Source organism: Hyperolius riggenbachi, chromosome 3 (genome assembly GCF_040937935.1).
Source record: "Hyperolius riggenbachi isolate aHypRig1 chromosome 3, aHypRig1.pri, whole genome shotgun sequence".
Classification (NCBI taxonomy): domain Eukaryota; kingdom Metazoa; phylum Chordata; class Amphibia; order Anura; family Hyperoliidae; genus Hyperolius; species Hyperolius riggenbachi.
This window is the reverse complement of record NC_090648.1, coordinates 379,140,904-379,161,407: the sequence shown is the minus strand read 5'-3', so window position 1 is coordinate 379,161,407 and position 20,504 is coordinate 379,140,904. Positions and strand designations below refer to the sequence as shown.

Genomic DNA, 20,504 nt, shown 5'->3' with positions numbered 1-20,504 from the left:
GCTCTGCCTGTACCATTTTTTTAGGGCGACTTTGCTACAATGGAAGATATAGGAAAAGTGGAAAATGCTCACAAAATCTGTGTGGCAATTGCATTTGCGCGTTTTTAAGAATGAATACATTGTATTTATTCTTTTCCGGGTCAAATAGTTCACTTTCTGACTTGTGTCAGGAAGTAAAAAAACAAATCGCTCTGCAAAGCGCTTTGAAAAGCGCTTTACAAAAAATCATAGCGCGAAGGTAAGCACCGGGAGGGGAAAAAAAAATCATTCGCAAACCGCGGTCGTCTGCAATTTCGATTTTGGATGTGAACAAAGCCTTACAGAGTTGTTGTTGTTTTTTTTTTTTTTTTATTGCGTTACTTTTCTGTTATGCTAGATGAAATTAGACTTGGCAATAGTAATAAATGTTCAGGAGTGCTGCACAGGAAGTCACAGTAGCGTAGCAAAATGTTCTTCTCTCCCACAAATGTAGGAGTTGGGCACATGCTCATTTGGGAGACCGTTACAGACAGAAATTTAACAGCCTAGTTTTGCTGCTAGTCTCCCCCCCCCCCATCCCCCCCCCCCCCAACGCTTCCTAACTCAACTCCCACCCAGTGCATTGATCCCTCCATTATGATGCGCCTAAGCATAACTAAACCCTTTTTCTTGCTGCTACCCCCACCCAGCAGCCCAAAACTTAGCCAAGTACCTAACCGTAATGTGCGTCTCCAGTCACAAAAACATGACAGTAATGTTCAGTTTGACCAAGTAGACAGCTTATCGTTATTATGCATTTTCATTATATCCTGCAATTTTGATCCTCGTATTGCTGTATCAGTGACTTTTTATCCTCTCTCTTCATTCTTCACATGCATTTCTCTCTTTGCTCCTTTAGCACTAAAAGGTTGTATGTACTGTATGCAGTAGCCTGAGTAACTGAGGAGTACTAATGGGTACATTTTGGGGGGGGCACTATGGTGGAGGAGACTATCATTTTGGTCACAAGTAGGGAAAGCTATAATAATGGGGCACTAGGATGTAATGCTGTAATAATTGGGACACCAGGAGGGAGCACTATAACGAGAGAGACAGAGACGAGACAAATTAATATTGATATTGCGCTTTTCTCCTGGCGGACTCAAAGCGCTTGAGCTGCAGCCACTAGGGTGCGCTCAGTAGGCAGTAGCAGTGTTAGGCAGTCTAGCCCAAGGACTCCATGCTGAATAGTTGCTGGTTTACTGAACACTATCCTGTAACCAGGACATTAGGGAAGCCCTATAATAATTGAAATACTATGGGTTAGCACTATAATAATGGGGGCAATATGGGGAGCTTGTTCACGGTCTAATGCTACATACACACTTGAAAGATCACAGACCAATTTTACCCCCTTCCATGTAATATGAGAGCCACACCTACACTGTCTATTCTATGGAGCTGCACTCCCCATCAGATAAAAATCTTTGCAAGATGCTGCACACAAAGATGCTGTACACATTCAAAATATCAGTATCTGCAAAAGATCCATACCTGCAAAATGCATTCATAGTCTATATCTGCAGATCCTCATACACACCTTGTTTAACAGACATTCATCTGCAGATCAGATCCACCAGGATGGATTTTCAGATCTGCAGATGATTGTCTGATCTGCAGATGAAGTCTGTTAAACAAGGTGTGTATGAGGATCTACAGATATCGTAGACTATGAATGCATTTTGCAGGAACGGTTCTTTTGCAGGAACAGATCTTCTGCAGATACTGATCTTTTGAATGTGTACAGCATCTTTGTGTGCAGCATCTTGCAAAGATTTTTATCTGATAGGGAGTTCAGATCAATAGAATAGACTGTGTAGAGTATGGCTCTCATACTACATGGAAGGTGGTAAAATTGGTCTAAGATCTTTCATTTATCTTTAAATTGTGTACACACCATTAGGCTAAAGGTAGCCATACACTGGTCGATTTGCCATCAGATTCGACCAACTGACAGATCCCTATCTGATCGAATCTGATCAGAGAGGGATCGTATGGCTACCTTTACTGCAAACAGATTGTGAACCGATTTCAGCCTGAAACCGTTCACAATCTGTTGTGGTGGTGCTGCCGCCGCTTCCCCCGCCCGCATGCCCGCATACATTACCTGCTCCGCCGGCGCGACTCCAGTCCCCAGGTCACCGCTGCTCCGTCTCCGCTCTGGTCTCCGGCCCCGGCATGCTTTACTTCTTCCTGCCCGGCAGGAAGTTTAAACAGTAGCGCGCCCTCTACTGTTTAAACTTCCTGCCGGGCAGGAGGAACTGAAGCATGCCGGAGACCAGCGCGGAGACGGAGCAGCGGTGACCGGGCGTAGTCGTGCCGGTGGAGCAGGTAATGTATGCGGCTCTATTGCGCTCCCTACCCGCGGGCGATCGACGCTAATTTTCCGCACGGAGCGATCGACGGGATCGGACGAAAAGGATCGAAATTCGGCGTGTAGCGCGAACGATTGGCAGCAGATTAGATCCCAGTGATCGAATCTGCTGTCGAAACGGCGGCAAATCGGGCCAGTGTATGGCCACCTTAAAAGTATTAGCGGCAGAGGATCAGCAGCACAGCTAGGCTACTGGTATTGCTTAAAAGGAAATAAACATGGCAGCCTCTAGATCTCTCTAACTTCAGGTTCCCTTTAAGGAATATGTTACCTTATCTACTACCTTCCATTACTAGATGTTTAGTCAAATTTCAGCTGAAAAGTCAGAACATCCTTATTGATAATTTAGGTGAATAGTTCACTGCACCCAAAAGTTTCTGAGTTATAGAAGACATCTATCACAGCTGTCCTCAAACAGATTGTCCACTTCCCACATATATGGCTCCCTTTGCCCAGCCTATGTGTGTAGCTTAAAGTGGCCATACACGTATAGATTTGCAGCAGATTAGACCATCAGATAGATTTCTGTCAGATGCCATCTTAAGTTGAATCTGACAAGAATCTATCTGATGTGTGCCACACACTAGGAACAGATTTCCAATAGATTTCAGAATAAAATCTATGGGCCATCAAACTGCTGCCAGCAGCAGATCGACCTAGATTTTCCATCCTGTCAGATCAAATCAGCCGAAAGTCGATCCATCTGGGAATTTGATAGAATCGATTTCTGATCAATCGATGGCTGAAATCGACCAGTGCATGGGCCCCTTAAAGAGAATCTGTATTGTTAAAATCGCACAAAAGTAAACATACCAGTGCGTTAGAGGACATCTCCTATTACCCTCTGTCACAATTTCGCCGCTCCTCGCCGCATTAAAAGTGGTTAAAAACAGTTTTAAAAAGTTTGTTTATAAACAAACAAAATGGCCACCAAACCAGGAAGTAGGTTGATGTACTGTATGTCCACACATAGAAAATACAACCATACACAAGCAGGCTGTATACAGCCTTCCTTTTTAATCTCAAGAGATCATTTGTGTGTTTCTTTCTCCCTGCAGTTCTCATGCACTGAAGTTTCAGGCTGCTCTTTTTTCTCCTGCAAACAGCTTTGCCCTTGTCTGTAATTCTTCAGTATGTGAAAGCCCAGCCAGCTCAGAGGACGATTTATCCAGCTTGTAAAAGATAAGAGAGAAGAGAGAAGCTGCTCTAATCTAAATAATACACAGGCAGTGTGCAGAGAGAGGCCTGGAAGGGGAAATTCGTAGCAGAACCACAACACTGAAGAACTTGGCATCCTTCCAGACACAGGCTGACAAGTCTGACAAGGGAAAGATGCATTGATTTATTACAGAGACTGTGATAGCAGAAAGTGCTGCAGTAAGCCAGAACACATTAGAATAGCTTTTGGAACTTGTAGGATGATAAAAAACAGGATGCAATTTTTGTTACGGAGTCTCTTTAAGTCTCAGTTCCACAGGTTGCAACTCATAAAGAACAGACAAAACTGCAACACATAGGGCAGTAAGGTATAGTAAGCTAGCGCAACTATGCGGCATACTTGGACCTTAACAGTAGGAATGCCAGTGCCGGGCCAGTTCCACCCCTCCCCCATACCCCCCCCCCCCCCCCTCCCCTTTTGTTCCCGCACTCACTCTGGCCTCCTCTCTGATCCGAGTTAATTTTGTGCAAGTGTGTTCTAACCACTCCAAGACTTTCTTGGTCTTATCACTCTTAATTCCAACAAGCCAGGCACTACAACTCCAAGATTGCCAAAACAAAATAGTAAAGTACTGTTTATTAAAACTTGGAAAAGCAAAGTGTTGCACTTCCATCCACTAGGCCAAAACAAACATGTAAAGGGACAATGGCGTGATCCAGGTAAGCTGTTCCCCCACCTCACAGCCCACGCAGTCTTTCCGTACTTCATGCACCATAGGACGCCAACCACACGTGTATGTAAGCTACACCTGATGTGTTTCATCATAGTTGAATCATCAGGTTAGCTATGCTGCACAAAGTATTGCAACAACTGTTTAAACACACTTGTGCAAATCTACCTCGTGAGGGCACAAAGGAAGAAACCGGCCTGGCACTGCTGTTCCTACTGTTAAGTTGGAGGTCCAAGTGTTGTGCATAGACAGGATAGTAGCCTTAACTTACTACTCTGTTACTGTTTTGTCTGTTCTTTGAAGTGCATGTTGCAGACACCTATCCTGGCTACACCTATCCCTGGCTACCTATGCTGCGGCCAACTAAATCTGGCTACACCTATCCCTGGCTACCTATGCTGCGGCCAAGTAATACTGGCTACACCTATCCTTGGCTACCTATGCTCCGGCCACCTAATTCTGGCTACACCTATCCCTTGCTACCTATGCTGTGGCCACCTACTACTGGGGTGGGGGGCACATTATTTAAGGTAAGGGGGTAATTATTTTATGTAAGGGGGGGGGCCAGGTCCAAATAATTGTATAATACTGTCATACCGTGGTATGTTTTGGTTTTTTTTTACAGTTATCATACCGTGGAATTTCATACAGTTGCAACCCTAAGTGCAACCTGTGGAATTGAGAATTGGCTACACACAGAGGATGGACAAAGGCAGCCAAATATCTGGAAAGTAGTAGATACTAGGGGTGGGACGATGAATCCGGCGAATCCACGAATCCCTCGAATATTAGGAAATATTCGAGATTCGTGGATTCGAATCCCGACGCCATTTTCCACTATACGAATCCGCCGAATCCCGACGCCGCATCGCCGCGCATCCGCCGCTCGCACTCGTCCTCCTCCGACCTCCCCGCGCCTCCTCCGCTCGCCCCCCCTGCCCGCATCCACTCACCTATCCATAGCGGAGCGCAGAGCGGCAGACCTCTCGCCGACTTCCTGGTTCCCCCTAGTGACCGGCTCTTACAATGACGTCATTAGTAAGAGCCGGTCCGGCCACTAGAGGGAACAGGGAAGTAACGAAGAGGTCTGCCGCTCTGCGCTCCACGGGAAAGGTGAGTAGATTATGCAGGGGTGAGCGGAGGAGGCGAGGGGGCCGTGGGGGGGTTGGCGGGGGAGGGGGGTTCCATCTACCTACCTACCTACCTACCACTATCCCTACCACTATCCCTACCTACCTACAGGCCGCTATACCTACCTACCTACAGGCCCCTATACCTACCTAAAGGCCCCCTATACGCACCTACCTGCCTACCTAAAGGCCCCTATACCTACCTAAAGGCCCCTATACCTACCTAAAGGCCCCTATACCTACCTACCTACCTAAAGGCCCCTATACCTACCTACCTACCTAATGGCCCCTATACCTACCTACCTACAGGCCACTATACCTACCGACAGGCCTCAATACCTACCTACCTACCCACCTACCTACAGGCCCCCTATACATACCTACCTACCTAAAGGCACCTATACCTACCTACCTACCGGACACTATACCTACCTACAGGCAACTATACCTACCTACAGGCCACTATACCTACCTACCTACCGGCCACTATCCTTACCTACCTACAGGCTGCTATACCTACCTACCTACCTACAGGCCACTATACCTACCTACCTACCTACAGGCCACTATCCTTACCTACCTACAGGCTGCTATACCTACCTACCTACCTACAGGCTGCTATACCTACCTACCTACAGGCCGCTATACCCACCTACCTAAAGGCCCCCTATACCTACCTACAGGCCACTATACCTACCTACCTACCTACCGGCCACTATCCTTACCTACCTACAGGCTGCTACACCTACCTACCTACCTACAGGCCACTATACCCACCTACCTAAAGGCCCCCTATACCTACCTAAAGGCCCCCTATACGTACCTACCTACCAACCTAAAGGCCCCTATACCTACCTACCTACCTAAAGGCCCCTATACCTACCTACAGGCCACTATACCTACCTACAGGCCTCAATACCTACCTACCTACCTACCTACAGGCCCCCTATACGTACCTACCTACCTAAAGGCACCTATACCTGCCTACCTACATACTTACCTATACTTAAGGCCCTATACCCTGCTACCTATACTGAAGGTCCCTTTACCTACCTACTTACATACCTACCTACCTATACTTAAGGCCCTATACCCTGCTACCTATACTGAAGGTCCCTTTACCTACCTACCTACACTGAAGGCACATGTACCTTACTACCTATACTGAAGGCCCCTATACCTAGCTACCTACCTATACTGAAGGCACATATACCCTGCTACCTATACTGAAGGCACATATACCCTGCTACCTATACTGAAGGCCCCTATACCTAGTTACCTACCAATACTGAAAGCACATGTACTGTGCTATCTATACTGAAGGCCCCTATACCTTGCTACCGATACTGAAGGCACATGTACCCTGCTACCTATACTGAAGGCCCATATACCCTGCTACCTATACTGAAGGCCCATATACCCTGCTACCTATACTGAAGGCCCATATACCCTGCTACCTATACTGAAGGCCCCTATACCTTGCTACCTATACTGAAAGCTACCAATATTGAAGGCACCCATACCTAGCTAGCTAAACTGAAGGCACCTTTACCTCGCTACCTATGCCTGGGTACCTATACTGCGGGCAACTATACCACGGATCGCACAATTTTTATGTGCAGGATTCGTTAGATTCGGGATTCGAAAGGTTCGAGATATTCGAGAACCTTTTTAGATTCGGATCCGGATTCGGATTCGAAGAAATTGTGGATTCGTCCTATCCCTAGTAGATACTCTATTTGAGGAAGGCAATTCTAGAAGCCTTATATACCTCTGGAACATTTGGGCCCTGTGAACTATTCACCTTTTTATGTTTGCAAAGAACCAGTAACTTTGATACAACTGCGAACCACCTCTTTAGTAGTAATTTAACTATTTACAGTTTATAATTTATTATAATAGTTTGTTTTAATGACAAATGGGGAAGCTCAAGAGCTTGGCTTACTGTACTCTCACGCCCACTTTGCCGTATTGCACCTGCTGGAATTGCTGAACATCAAGACTACCATTTATCAAACTGCTTTGTTAGTTTTTCACTGTTTTCTCTTTATGCTGAAAAAAAAAACCTGATTAAAATATAAATTGAGCCCCGGTTTTTACCTGAGGGAATTGGTAAAAATGGTTCTTTTACTATAAACTGATAGACCTTTACTCTCCCCACCAATGATCAGCATGCTGGTTCCTCTCTTGTCCCTGATAGCACTCATCACCTCCTGACCGTCTTAATAGTTACTCCCTTTCTACCTACCATTGCATTTGGGAGTGAGTGGGGAGGGAGGCAGGGCTATAGGCCTCGTTCAGACTATACGCGCTGCCGTGCGCATTTTGGCAGCGCGTATAGTGTGCGACATGCAAGAACGGTAGAAGGGCATAGACAGCCCTTCTACCGTTCCCATCATATGCGCTGCGTGGCAGCGAGATTGCGCTATCGCGTATTGCACGCATTTTTGTGAATCGCAGCGCAGATCCCATTCATTGTAATGAATGGGATCTGCAGCGCAGCGCATAGGAGCGCAGATGGCGTGCGATTGGACGCGTTGCATTCCGATCGCACAGCCATCTGCGCTAAATGATGTGAACGAGGCCTTAGAGTTGGATCAATTTTTAGGTACCTGGAGTCGGAGGTTTCATAAACTGAGGAGTCGGATGATATCAACTTCACAGCCCTGGCAAGTATTAGAATAAGATGTTGATGCGGTTTTGGATACCTGGAGTTGGTGGTTTCATAAACTGACTCCAATTAGCACTCCAATTATTTTGCACACGAGGAAGTGAGGGCTGCCGAGGCTTGCAACACGTCCAATAGGACACGTGCCAGCTATTTGGAGCATCCTTGATCACGTGCCCGCAGCTGGGAGTGTTCTTCGCATGCGCAGGATGTCACGCGGTGCGCTCACGGCTGCGGGTACGTGATCAAGAACGCGCTGCCCCCCGGGATAGCATCTGCACAGTATTGCGGAAGCTTGCGAACACGGAAGTGACCCTGAGGTAATTCCCTATGTAGTGTTTGTAAGCGAACAGTTCGGCCATCTCTAACGAACAACTTTTTTTTCATCATTTTTGTTTTTTCTTTTTTACCTTTTACTATATTTTTTTTTTTTCCCCTCACAGTAAACCTATTTTTTATTTTTACCACTTCAATTTTTTTTTTCTTACTTGAACACTGTCTCTGAAAGAGACAGTGTTCATTGATTGCTGGGAGCACACTGATTGGCCAAGGGATCACATGATCCTTTGGACCAATCACTGCAGCCACAAGGGTAAAGGGATCACATGATCCCTTTGCCCAATCAGTGTGGAGGACTGCAGTCACGTGCAAGTGCGTGCATTTTCAGGAAGTATATACGGTGCTAGTCTATGATCGCTGTTACTCTTGTAACAGCAATCACTGCGGCTTCAGGGGACACCGATCAGGTAGAGGGACAACCTAGTCCCTTGCCTCGATCGGTAGTGCGGCGGACATGCGCGTGCACATTCGCGTGCACGCGCTCAATCGTCAGCAGCGGCGATTTTAGTGAAGGACATAGCTGCTACGTCATGGCGTCCCTAGCAACACACTTTTTGGACGTGGCAGCTACATCCTTTCTTCATAAGTGGTTAATGTAAACTCAAGTGATTCGTTCCACAATCCAAGAACAGTTATGGAAAATATTTAATACATAGTACTGCACTGTATAAGATAAAAAACAAGTCTTTCACTATAACTAACAGAATCATCGCTATCTGGTGGCTTGCCCCAACCTTTTTTTGTGTGTGGCTTTAACAAGAAAAGTATCCAATTACTGTTGCTTTGCCTACTTTTGAGGATGTCCCGGAAATGTGACTTTGCACAGTCCATACGCTCAGAGTAAGTACAATCCTGCAGCCTCAAAAGGAGAAGAACCATTGTCTCAACTGTGAGGATGTGACACGTGTAAAAGTTTTTTTTGTTTTTTTTTTGCTTGTATATCAAGTCAACATTTCACTAAAAAATTTGCTGTGTACTTACCATCCATAGGGCCCGTTTCCACTAGAGTGAATCTGCATGCGTTTCCTGCATGCAGATTCGCATAGACAATACAAGTGGATGGGACTGTTTCCACTTGTCAGGATTTCTGAGCGTTTTTCTGTGCAGAAAAAATCTGCACGGCAGAGCCATCAGAATTCGCATACCGCTATGCGATTCGCATACAATGTATTTAATAGGAAATTCGCATGCGGTTTTGGTATGCGAATTATCATGCGAATTCGCATACGATTTCCCATAGAATCAATGGAAAAGCACACAGGCACTGCCATGGTTAAATTCCCATTACATAGTCATCCATGCGAAATCGTATGCGAATTCACATGAAAATTCGCATGTGAAATTCGCATCCGCATGCAAAAAAATTTCCGTGGCGATTTCCAACGCACAAGTGGAAACGGGCCCTTAGAGTGAAGTTCCTCTTTAACTGTAGATGCTGTGATTTTGAGAAGTGAAAGTGCAGCTGAGGGTCTTAGGGCCCGTTTCCACTACAGCGAATCTGCATGCGTTTTCTGCATGCAGATTGGCACAAGCAATAGAAGTGGATGGATCTGTTTCCACTTGTGTGGGATTCTGTGCGGTTTGTCGTGCAGAAGAAATCTGCACGGCAGACCCATCAGAATTCGCATGCCGCACACCTGCATGCGATTCGTCGGTAATGTAACTAAATAGGAAAACCGCAAGCATTTTAGTCTTGCAGTTTTCCCGGCGTTTCCGCGTGCGTTTTCGCTTAACCATTTGACTACCGCGGTGTTAAACCCCCCCCCCCCCAACAACCAGGCTTTGTTTGGCTGCACTTAGCTGTGCAGGTTTTTCAGCCACCTGCACAGCCCAGCTAAGGAGCCCAGTGATCAGACTCTCCTCCATTTTTCGTCCCTAGGGGGACATGCCGCCTGAGGTGTCCGATCGCTGTGGCCGTTTTTTTTTTCTTAGCCTCTATGAGGCTCTGTCTCCCTCCCCTTCTCTCCTCCCCTCCGAGATCCTGTATTGAACAGGACGGCGATCAGAGGCTGGGGATCGCCAATCTTGTACAGCGCTGCCGAGGACCGCAGCGCTGTACGGAAGTAAACAAAGGGGATTCTTTTCCCCTTACGTTAACAAACAGCCTGCTAGCCGCGATCGGCGGCTGTCAGGCTAATCACGGAATTCCATTCCGTACAGTGGCAGGGAACGATCGCGCATGCGCGTGGCCGTTCCCTGGGAAACTGCAGCCCCAGGACTTGATGCCAATTGGCGGTCCCCAGGTAGTTAAAAACCCATGTCCATGCATGCCGGCATTGACATGGGTAAAATCACGTTACGCAAACCACCAGCAATTCCACGTAAAAATCCTCATAGAAACGCCAATTAAACCGCAAACGTATGTGGATTCATTGCCGCGATTTTACCATCGAAAATCGCGCCGCGGAGACAGCAGGTGGCTGTTATTGTACCCAACTTAATCCACACAGAAATTAGGTGGAAGGGGGTGGTGAGTATAGATGTAGCGAACGGTTCCAGGCGAACTTTGGTGATTCGCGTTCGCCTGCACTAGGCAAACTTTTGCGGAAGTTCGGTTCGCCCCATAATGCTCTATGGACCAGAACTTTGACCCTCTACATCACAGTCAGCAGGCACATTATTGCCAATCAGACTGCACTCACGCCTGGAGCCCCACCCCCCCTTATAAAAGGCACGGTCCTTGAGCCTTTTTACTCACTCGTCTGCCTACACTAATTAGTTAAGGGACAGCTGCTACACACTCTGCTAGGGAGAGTTTAAGTAGGCTCGTGTATATTACTCACACCCTCCTACCTAAGGAGGGAGGAGGGTCTCATCTGCCAGAGAATTATATTATTTCAAAAGCCAGTTTACATACCATGGCTGAGAATTGAACCCAGGTCTCACTGTGTGGTGGGCAAGTACCTTAACCGCTGTACCACAACAGTACTAACCAAAGCTGGCCTAGCATTTACCATTTATGTTCAATCCAATAGAAACATTAGGTTGCTTAAAGGGAACCTTAACTGAGAGTGATATGGATGTTTCCTGTTAAACAATACCAGTTGCCTGGCAGTCCAGCTTATCTCTGTGACTGCAATAGTGGCTGAATCACACCCTTGTCTAATGTTTCTCTTGGATTGAGCATAATTGGTAAATGCTAGGCCAGCTTCAGTTAGTACTGTTGTGGTACAGCGGTTAAGTTACTTGCCCACCACACAGTGAGACCTGGGTTCAATACCCTGCCAATGTGAGTTGGCTTTTATGCTACAAATCCTTAAAGGGAACCTAAACTGAGAAGGATATGGATTTTTCCTTTTAATATAATACCAGTTGTCTGAATCGCCTGCTGATCCTGTGTCTCTAATACTTTTAGCCACAGCCCCTGAACAAGCATGCAGATCAGGTGCTCTGACTGAAGTTAGACTGGAGTAGCTGCATGCTTGTTTCAGGGTGTGATTCAGCCACTATTGCAGTCACAGAGATCAGCTGGACTGCCAGGCAACTGGTATTGTTTAACAGGAAACATCCTAATCACTCTCAGTTAAGGTTCCCTTTAAGCAACCTAATGTTTCTCTTGGATTGAGCATAAATGGTAAATGCTAGGCCAGCTTCAGTTAGTACTGTTGTGGTACAGCAGTTAAGGTACTTGCCCACCACACAGTGAGACCCGGGTTCAATTCCCAGCCACGGTATGTAAGCTGGCTTTTGAAATAGTATAATTCCCTGGCAGATGAGACAGGAGGAGGAAGGCAGGGAAGGCCAGTAGGGAAGGGAGGCCTAAAATTGAACCTAAAATAGGGGTTTATGTGAAATCTAGATTTTTGCCCGGGACTTTTGATGTGCATTTCACTCAATCATGTCTGCCTCCGGGTATTAGAGCCCTCGAAACATGTTTTCTATCATTTTTCCAGCCGTCAGAATTTTTTCTATTTTTCAAAGTTCTCCTCCCCATTGAAGTCTATTGCGGTTCGTGAACTTTTTCGCGAACCGAACCTTTCGCGGAGGTTCACGAACCGGGTTCGGGAACCGAAAATCGGAGGTTCGAGACATCTCTAATGGTGAGGTGGTAGCATGTTTCACTTAAGGGTGACACAGTTAAAACCTGTTTTGAATCCTTTTCTTTGTTTGCAGCCAATCCTTCCCCAGCTAGACAGCGAGCGAAGATGGACGACATTGTAGTGGTGGCTCCTGGCACACAATCTCACCGGAACATTGCAAAGGACCCTGAGGTGATCAAGCTGCAGGAAATCCCTACATTTCAGCCCCTCCTAAAAGGTATGTATTCCATTTTTAATATCTCATATTACATAGGTATAATATGTATTCCATTTTTAATATCTCTATCCTGGAGTTCTTGATCTGTTCCCACTGGAGTCTCACTACTCACGTAACATGCTCTATAATGGACCATAAAAGGACACAAGAAGCAACAGCCAGTGGCTTTCCTATGGTTCAGTCACCATACAGGCCTTTTATTTATTTATTGGTAACTTCTCTTTCCTGTCCTCCAAAAGTCACTAAACCCCATCCCACCAGTCAGACTGAACCACCAAGCTTATCCTTGCTTCCTTACACTGGTCACAGACTTAAAAGGAACCTGAAGCGAGAACTATATGAAAGCTGCCATATTTATTTCCTTTTAAACGATACCAGTTGCCTGGCAGCCCTGTCGATCTGTTTGGCTGCAGTTGTGTCTAAATAACACCAGAAACAAGCATGTAGGTAATCTCGTCAGATTTTACAGAACTGTCAAAAACCTGGTCTGCTGCATGCTTGTATGGCTAAAAGTATTAGAGGATGTATAAGAATTATCTTTGGGTGTAATCCTTTATACCGTGAAGGATCAAAACACAGTCCTCTTTTAGGGCAATCCACCTTGCCCACCAAGACTCATTTATTGCTTTAAGAAAAAGGACTTATAGGGCTAATGCATTCTTTAAAGATACAAAAAAAGCTTTTTTGAAAAAACTTTATTGACACATAGAAAAAATAAAAACACGGTTCTTCAATTTTTAGTGGTAAGCTTTCAAGGGATCAGCAACAAGAAAACATAATCTGGTTTGAATCAAAAAGCAGTTGAAGCTTTTAAGGGTATTAAATTTCAAGGCCTTGAAATTTAATACCCTTAAAAGCTTCAACTGCTTCAACTGTCAATAAAGTTTTTTCAAAAAAAGCTTTTTTTGTATCTTTAAAGATTGCATTAGCCCTATAAGTCCTGTTTTTTAAAGCAATAAATAAAAGTATTAGAGGCAAAGGATTAGCAGGATAACCAGGCAAGTGGTATTGCTTAAAGGGGAACTGAAGAGAGGTATATGGAGGTTGCCATGTTTATTTCCTTTTAAGCAATACCAGTTGCCTGGCAGCCCTGCTCATCCTCTGCCTCTAATACTATTAGCCATAGCCCCTGAACAAGCATGCAGCAGATCAGGTGTTTCAGACTTTAAAGTCAGATCTGACAAGACTAGCTGCATGCTTGTTTCTGGTGTTATTCAGATACTACTGCAGAGAAATAGACCAGCAGGGCTTCCAGGCAACTGGTATTGATTAAAAGGAAATAAATATGGCAGCCTCCGTATACCTCTTACTTCAGTTCCCCTTTAAAGGAAACATACAAAAAAAAAGAGGGGGAAAAAAAATCCACTTACCTGGGGCTTCCTCCAGCCCGTGGCAGCCGTCCTGTGCCCTCACCGCAGCTCCGGAAGCTCCCGGTCTTCTCCGCTGCAGAACCCGAGCTCGCCAGGTTGGGTTCCGGGTCGGCGTCTTCTGCGCTCCACCGCGCGGGTCGCGTGGTCTGGCCGACGTCATCTGGATGGTACTGCGCAGCCGCAGAACTACTGTTCTGACGTCGGCCGGACCACGTGACCCGCGCGGTGGAGCACAGAAGACGCCGACCCGGAACTCGACCTGGTGAGGTCGGGGTTCTGCAGTGCAGAAGACCGGGAGCGGCGGCGAGGGCACAGGACGGCTGCCACAGGCTGGAGGAAGCCCCAGGTAAGTGGATCCTTTTTTTTTTTTTTTCTTCTTGGACACTTACTTTAAAGGGAACCTTTAAAGTGTACAAGAGCTCAAAATAGTAAAAATATTTATACATACCTGGGGCTTCCTCCAGCCCCATCCGCTCGGATCGCTCCCATGCCTCCGCTGCCCGCAGCTTCGGGAACCAGGTCCCGTCACTTCTGTCCCCTGCAGCCGTCCTGTGCCCTCGCCGGTCCACGAGTGTACTCCGGTCCCCGCCACGGGTTAGTTTAGTTTTCGTCCGACTAAGAGTCGGCCCCTAGCCACGAGTATTCTTCTTTGCTTGCCCTCAGTCAGGCGCGTTCTGCACTTTAAAGCAAATCCAGGTAACAGAAATGGAGCTTGGGATGGAAAACCAAGTGGTGAGACAACAGGTAATGATGGTGCTTTGGTTTCATTTGGGTGCCGCCATTACAGAATTGCTGTGCTAGATTTTGGCACCAGAGTTTGGCTGTTGTATATATCTAGATATATCTATCTACTTTAGTGAATGATTTGCTTAACAATGTTCTGCCAATCTGCAGTCAAGGGCTGAAGATGTTCGGCTATCCAATTTGGTCTCTAAAACTGATAGGTCAGTGGGCAGATCAAACGCCTAATGGGGTTTTGGCAACAGCCAGAGAAGCCTTTAACAAAACATACAAAAAATGAAACCTATATCCTGTAACAACACTGACATCATCCTGCTGCCTTATGGGTAGAAAAGTTATCAAAGGCTAGGGATGGAATGCCCAACAGAAAGTTCCCATCCGTGCTTTCTAATAGGTCCGAAACCACGAAGGCTTAGGAGATCTGAGAGTAGAGAGTAATTGCCCCCTTTAAATTAAATGATTACAGAAACAGCAGCTAATAAAACATACTACGGCAATGACCTTTGACTCAAAATGAAAAACCAGAATAGTTTTTGGAGTATGAGTACTGGGGCCGGGACTAGTAGACCTAGGCACTTTTTAAGGAAAATGTACCGTTTTCCACAGCAAAACTAAGCAAATGGTTCCCTTGCATTTAAAAACAGAAGGCAAAGTCCTGACCTGCTACATTCTTCCAGACCAGAGGATGCGTTTTCCATAGAGACCTATGTAGGAAACACATCCTCCCTGGACGTGACCACAACGAGAAAACTGAGAGGAGTGGACACTGAACTGGTCTGCTCCATTCTGAGTGGTATGAACCATTGCAAGTGGGAACCACCCCTAAGGCAACTTACAGTTGCAGAAGAAAGTTACTGTAGTTGGAAAGACATATGGCCTCAATTTACTAAGCTTATCTCTTGTCTTTAATAACGTTTCTAGAGTGGTCACCATGGTGATGAGGCATGTGCTAATCAAGAAACCTTTTACCTCAGGCCAACCTAAAGTTAACTCTTCTGTCTTTAAGTTAACTCTTCAATCCTTAAAATAACTCCACAGTTAAAGACAGGTTGTTTATTAACTGCATGTGAAAATAACTATAGAGGAGGTAACTTAAAGGGAACCTTAACTGAACGGGGGGTAAAGAGTTTTACTTACCTGGTGCTATTACCAGCCCCCTGCAGCAGTCCTGTGCCCTCGGCGCCGCTCTGGAATCCTCTGGTCCCCCACTGTCACTTAGTTTCGTTTTTGACGACTCACCAGTCACCGGCCGCCATGCGTATTATTGGACGCATTCACCAATGCAATTAGCGCTATTGCGGACCGCAACGCGTACAAAAATACGCGTTGCCGCATATCTACGCGTGCGGAATGCGGCAACACGTATTTTTGTACGCGTTGCTGTTTTAATACCGCTAATTGCATTGGTGAATGCGTCCAATAATACGCATGGCGGCCGGCGACTGGTGAGTCGTCAAAAACGAAACTAAGTGACAGCGGGGTACCAGAGGATTCCAGAGCGGCACCGAGGGCACAGGACTGCTGCAGGGGGCTGGTAATAGCCCCAGGTAAGTAAAGGTTCCCTTTAAGGAATGAAGAGATAAGATAACTCTCTTGGGGCTTGATTCACAAAGCGGTGCAAACGTACTTAGCACGCCTAAAGACTTTTGGGCGTGATAAGCACTGCACTAAGTAGGTTAGCACCGTTTTGAGGAATAAACTTGTGCGCAAAGTCCAGTGCGCGGAAAGTCACATAGGGTTTAATGGGCATATAAAACTTTATGCGCACTAAACTTTAAGCGCGCAAACTCTTCTGCGCGCATTAGCGTGCGGAGAGGCAGTTTGCACGTCATAAGCTGCTTTTCACTGGCGTGCTAACAATTAGCACGCTTTTGTGAATCAAGCCCTTACTGTGTGGAGGTAAGTTTTTCTCTTGCCTTATTATCTCCAGCGTGATCTTAGTGAATTGAGGCCCTTCTGACTTGTCATGGGAATTGCACATATTGGTGCAGAAAATGAAGACCTGCAATAGTGGACATAAATAATCTTTTGTATAAAGAAATGAAGGGTAAAAACCTTTACAAATACTTCTATAAGAAATCGAGCGGAAACGAATCGAGTGAAACACTGGACATTTATTATCGAAGGCATCTATCTGTGGGCGATCGGGGGGGGGGGGGGGGCAGATCAGTGTGCTTGGGTGCAGACAAGGAGGGCTGCAGCCTGCCCTGGTGGTCCCTCGATCACTGGGACCACCGGGGCAGGAGGCAGCCTGTATAATACGCTTTGTATACATTACAAAGTGTATTATACGCTTGTAACGCGGCGATCGAGGGGTTAACAACCCGCCGCACTTCCGAACGGCCGGCGGGTTGATGTTGCGGGTGGGCAGAGCCTATTCCCGGCGGATGCACGCGCATCACAGTGCGCTATCCCCAGCCAGGAAGAGTCCCAGGACCCGACACCAATTGGCATTACGTGGTCCTGGGCATGCCACTTTGCCGCCGCACTTTGCCATGGTGCGGTCGGCAAGTGGTTAAGAAGACCTCACTAACCAACTAGTTCAATTGACTGTAGAAAAGGTAGATTTTTATTTATTTCACAGTGATTCACCACTAAATTATGTGCATATCTAGGGGAAAAGTTACACAAATCTTACTTAAATTCAGGTTAAAATTTTATGGTACCTCTTGTTCCTTTGAATTCAAAAACCTTTATATCAGGTGCCACAATCGCCATATGAAATTCAGCTGACAATAAACGGCAATTACTGCCCACATCTGCTTCATGACCATTTGTAAGTGAGGGATCTTCTAAACTTCTTTCTCAAGGCAATCTGATCGGTCTAATGCTGGGATTACACGATATGTTTTTTTGTAATGCTGGGATTACACAATACTTATTTTTGTAAGAATCGTTCCGATAGCCTTCGATAATAACCTCTTCTATGAACTCACCATACTCCTAACTGAATACCTTGGGGTGTCTTCTTTCTAAAATGGGGTCACTTGTGGGGTTCCTATACTGTCCTGGCATTATAGGGGCCCTAAACCGTGAGGAGTTGTCTTGAAACCAAATGTCTCAAAATAACCTGTGAAATCCTAAAGGTACTCATTTGAATTTGGGCCCCTTAGCGCAGTTAGGGTGCAAAAAAGTGCCACATGTGGTATCGCCGTACTCGGGAGAAGTAGTATAATGTGTTTTGGGGTGTATTTTTACACATACCCATGCTGGGTGGGAGAAATATCTCTGAGATTTTTTTTTTTTTTTTTTTTTTAATACACACAATTGTTCATATGCAGAGATATTTCTCCCACCCAGCATTGGTATGTGTAAAAATACACCCCAAAACACTTTATACTACTTCTCCTGAGTACAGCGATACCACATGTGTGGCACTTTTTTGCAGCCTAGGTGCGCTAAGGGGTCCAAAGTCCTATGAGCACCTTTAAGCTTTACAGGGGCTTTACTATTTAGCACCCCCCAAAATTCCAGGACAGTAAACACACCCCACAAATGACCACATTTTGGAAAGTAGACATCCCAAAGTATTTAGAGAGGGGCATGATGAGTCCGTGGCAGACTTCATTTTTTTTTTTTTTTTTGTCACAAGTTAGAAGTGGAAACTTTTTTTTTTTTTTATTTAATTTATTTATTTTTGTCACAAAGTGTCCTTTTCCGCTAACTTGTGACAAAAAATAAAATCTTCTATGAACTCACCATGCCTCTTAGTGAATACTTTGGGATGTTTTCTTTCCAAAATGGGGTAGGTATTTATACTATCCTGGAATTTTAGCACCTCATGAAACATGACAGGTGCTCAGAAAAGTCAGAGATGCTTCAAAATGGGAAAATTCACTTTTTGCACCATAGTTTGTAAACGCTATAACTTCTACCCAAACCAATAAATATACGCTGAATGGGTTTTTTTTTTTATCAAAGACATGTAGCACAATAAATTTGGACAAAAATGTATACAGAAATTTTACTTTATTTGACACATTTTATCACAAAGTTAAAAAAATCATTTTTTTTTTACAAAATTCATGTCTTTTTTGATGAATATAATAAAAACTAAAAATCTCAGCAGCAATCATATAGCACCAAAAGAAAGCTGTATTAGGGACAAGAAAAGGAGGTAAAATTCATTTAGGTGGTAGGTTGTATGACCGAGCAATAAACCGTTAAAGCTGCAGTGGTCTGAATGGGAAAAAAAGTGTCCGTTCCTTAAGGGGTTTTATGACTGCAGTCCTTAATTAAAGGTGCCCATCAAAAATGCAATCTTGATTGTATGAGCTTAATACACCTATGTAAAATGAGTAACGACCTAAATTTTACATAAAAAGTAAATTCACCTGAGGTGGGGAAAACAGTAGTATCTAAATAACACACCTGAAAAAAGAATGCAGCTAATCCAGTCAGATTCCAGTAAGAAACACATGATCTACATGCTTGTTCGGGTTCTATGGTTAAAAGTATTAGAGGTAGACGCTTAGCACGACAGCCAGGCAATCTGCATTGTTTAAAAATAAATAAGTCAGCTTCTGTAAGGGCTGGTGCACACCAAGCGGTTTTGGTAGCGTTTTCAAAACCGCTGCTGCCTGTGAAAACGCTTGGCTAATGTATCTCAATGGGATAATGGGATGGTGCACAGCAGTGGTTTGAGGTTTCTATCAAACCGCAAACCTGCAGCATTTTTGCGGTTTGCAGATGCGTTTCTGCCTCAATGTAAAGTATAGGAAAAGCTCAAACCGCTGAGAAAAACGCTAGATCAGAGCAGTTTTCCAGGCGTTTTTGTTACAGAAGCTGTTCAGTAACCGCTTCACTGTAACAATTCATGAAATCTGCTACACAAAAACACTCCAAAAAACGTTAGGCATGTTTAGAAACCCTCTCTAAACCTGCCTATAATCGCTCTGAAAATCTGCTTCAAAAACCTCTAGCGTTTTGCAGATCTGCTAGAGGTTTTGGTGTGCACTGGGCCTGAGTCCGCTTCTGTATACCCCTGGTTCAATAAGGACCGTATTTGTCGCCGTATAAGACGCACTTTTTCTCCCCCAAAAATGGGGAGAAAAGGTCCCTGCGTCTTATACGGCAAAGGCAGGGAATCCCCAACTTAATAACGCCCGCCGATACGAACCGCGACCCGCCGCCATGTTGGGGATTCCCTGCCTTTCTGTGCCTGCCTTTCTGTGCCCGCCTGCGTCTCCTGGCCCCCCGGATGGAGTGTTAATAGCGGCGGCAACTTACCTTTGGCAGGCTCCCGCGCTGATCCTAGATCATTGCGCTGCCCCCCGCTAGCCGCCTCCTGCCTCCCCCCTGTGTATCTGCCCCCCCAGGTGTAGGAATAAAGTATCGGCAGCTTACCTCAGCTGTGCGCCCGCGATGACTGCAGACATCCGTCTTCCAGGCACTTCTCGCTCTAGTGACCGGCTTTGAACTGCGCGTCATCAGTTCAAGCCGGTCACTAGAGCGAGAAGTGCCTGGAAGATGGATGTCTGCAGTCATCGCGGGCGCACTGCGGAGGTAAGCTGACGATACTTTATTCCTACACCTGGGGGGGGGGGGGCAGATACACAGGGGGGAGGCAGAGGAGGCTAGCGGGGGGCAGCGCAATGATCTAGGATCAGCGCGGGAGCCTGCCAAAAGTAAGATGCTGCTGCTATTAACACTCCAATCCGGAGGATGGGAGACTCGGGCAGGTGGGAGGGAGGAAGGCAGGGGGGCAAATGAGGGAAC

At 45.8% G+C, this 20,504-nt stretch overlaps 1 protein-coding gene across 4 annotated transcripts in view; it reads left to right on the top strand.

The window, feature by feature from the left end:
- The window catches only part of BORCS5 (BLOC-1 related complex subunit 5), a 75,841-nt gene that overhangs the window by 14,411 nt on the left and 40,926 nt on the right, over positions 1 to 20,504 (top strand). For all 4 annotated transcript variants that reach the window (XM_068277307.1, XM_068277309.1, XM_068277308.1 and 1 more), the window contains exon 3: positions 12,532 to 12,675. In XM_068277307.1, coding sequence (XP_068133408.1) covers positions 12,532 to 12,675 — 144 coding nt within the window. The remainder of the gene's footprint in view (positions 1 to 12,531; positions 12,676 to 20,504) is intronic.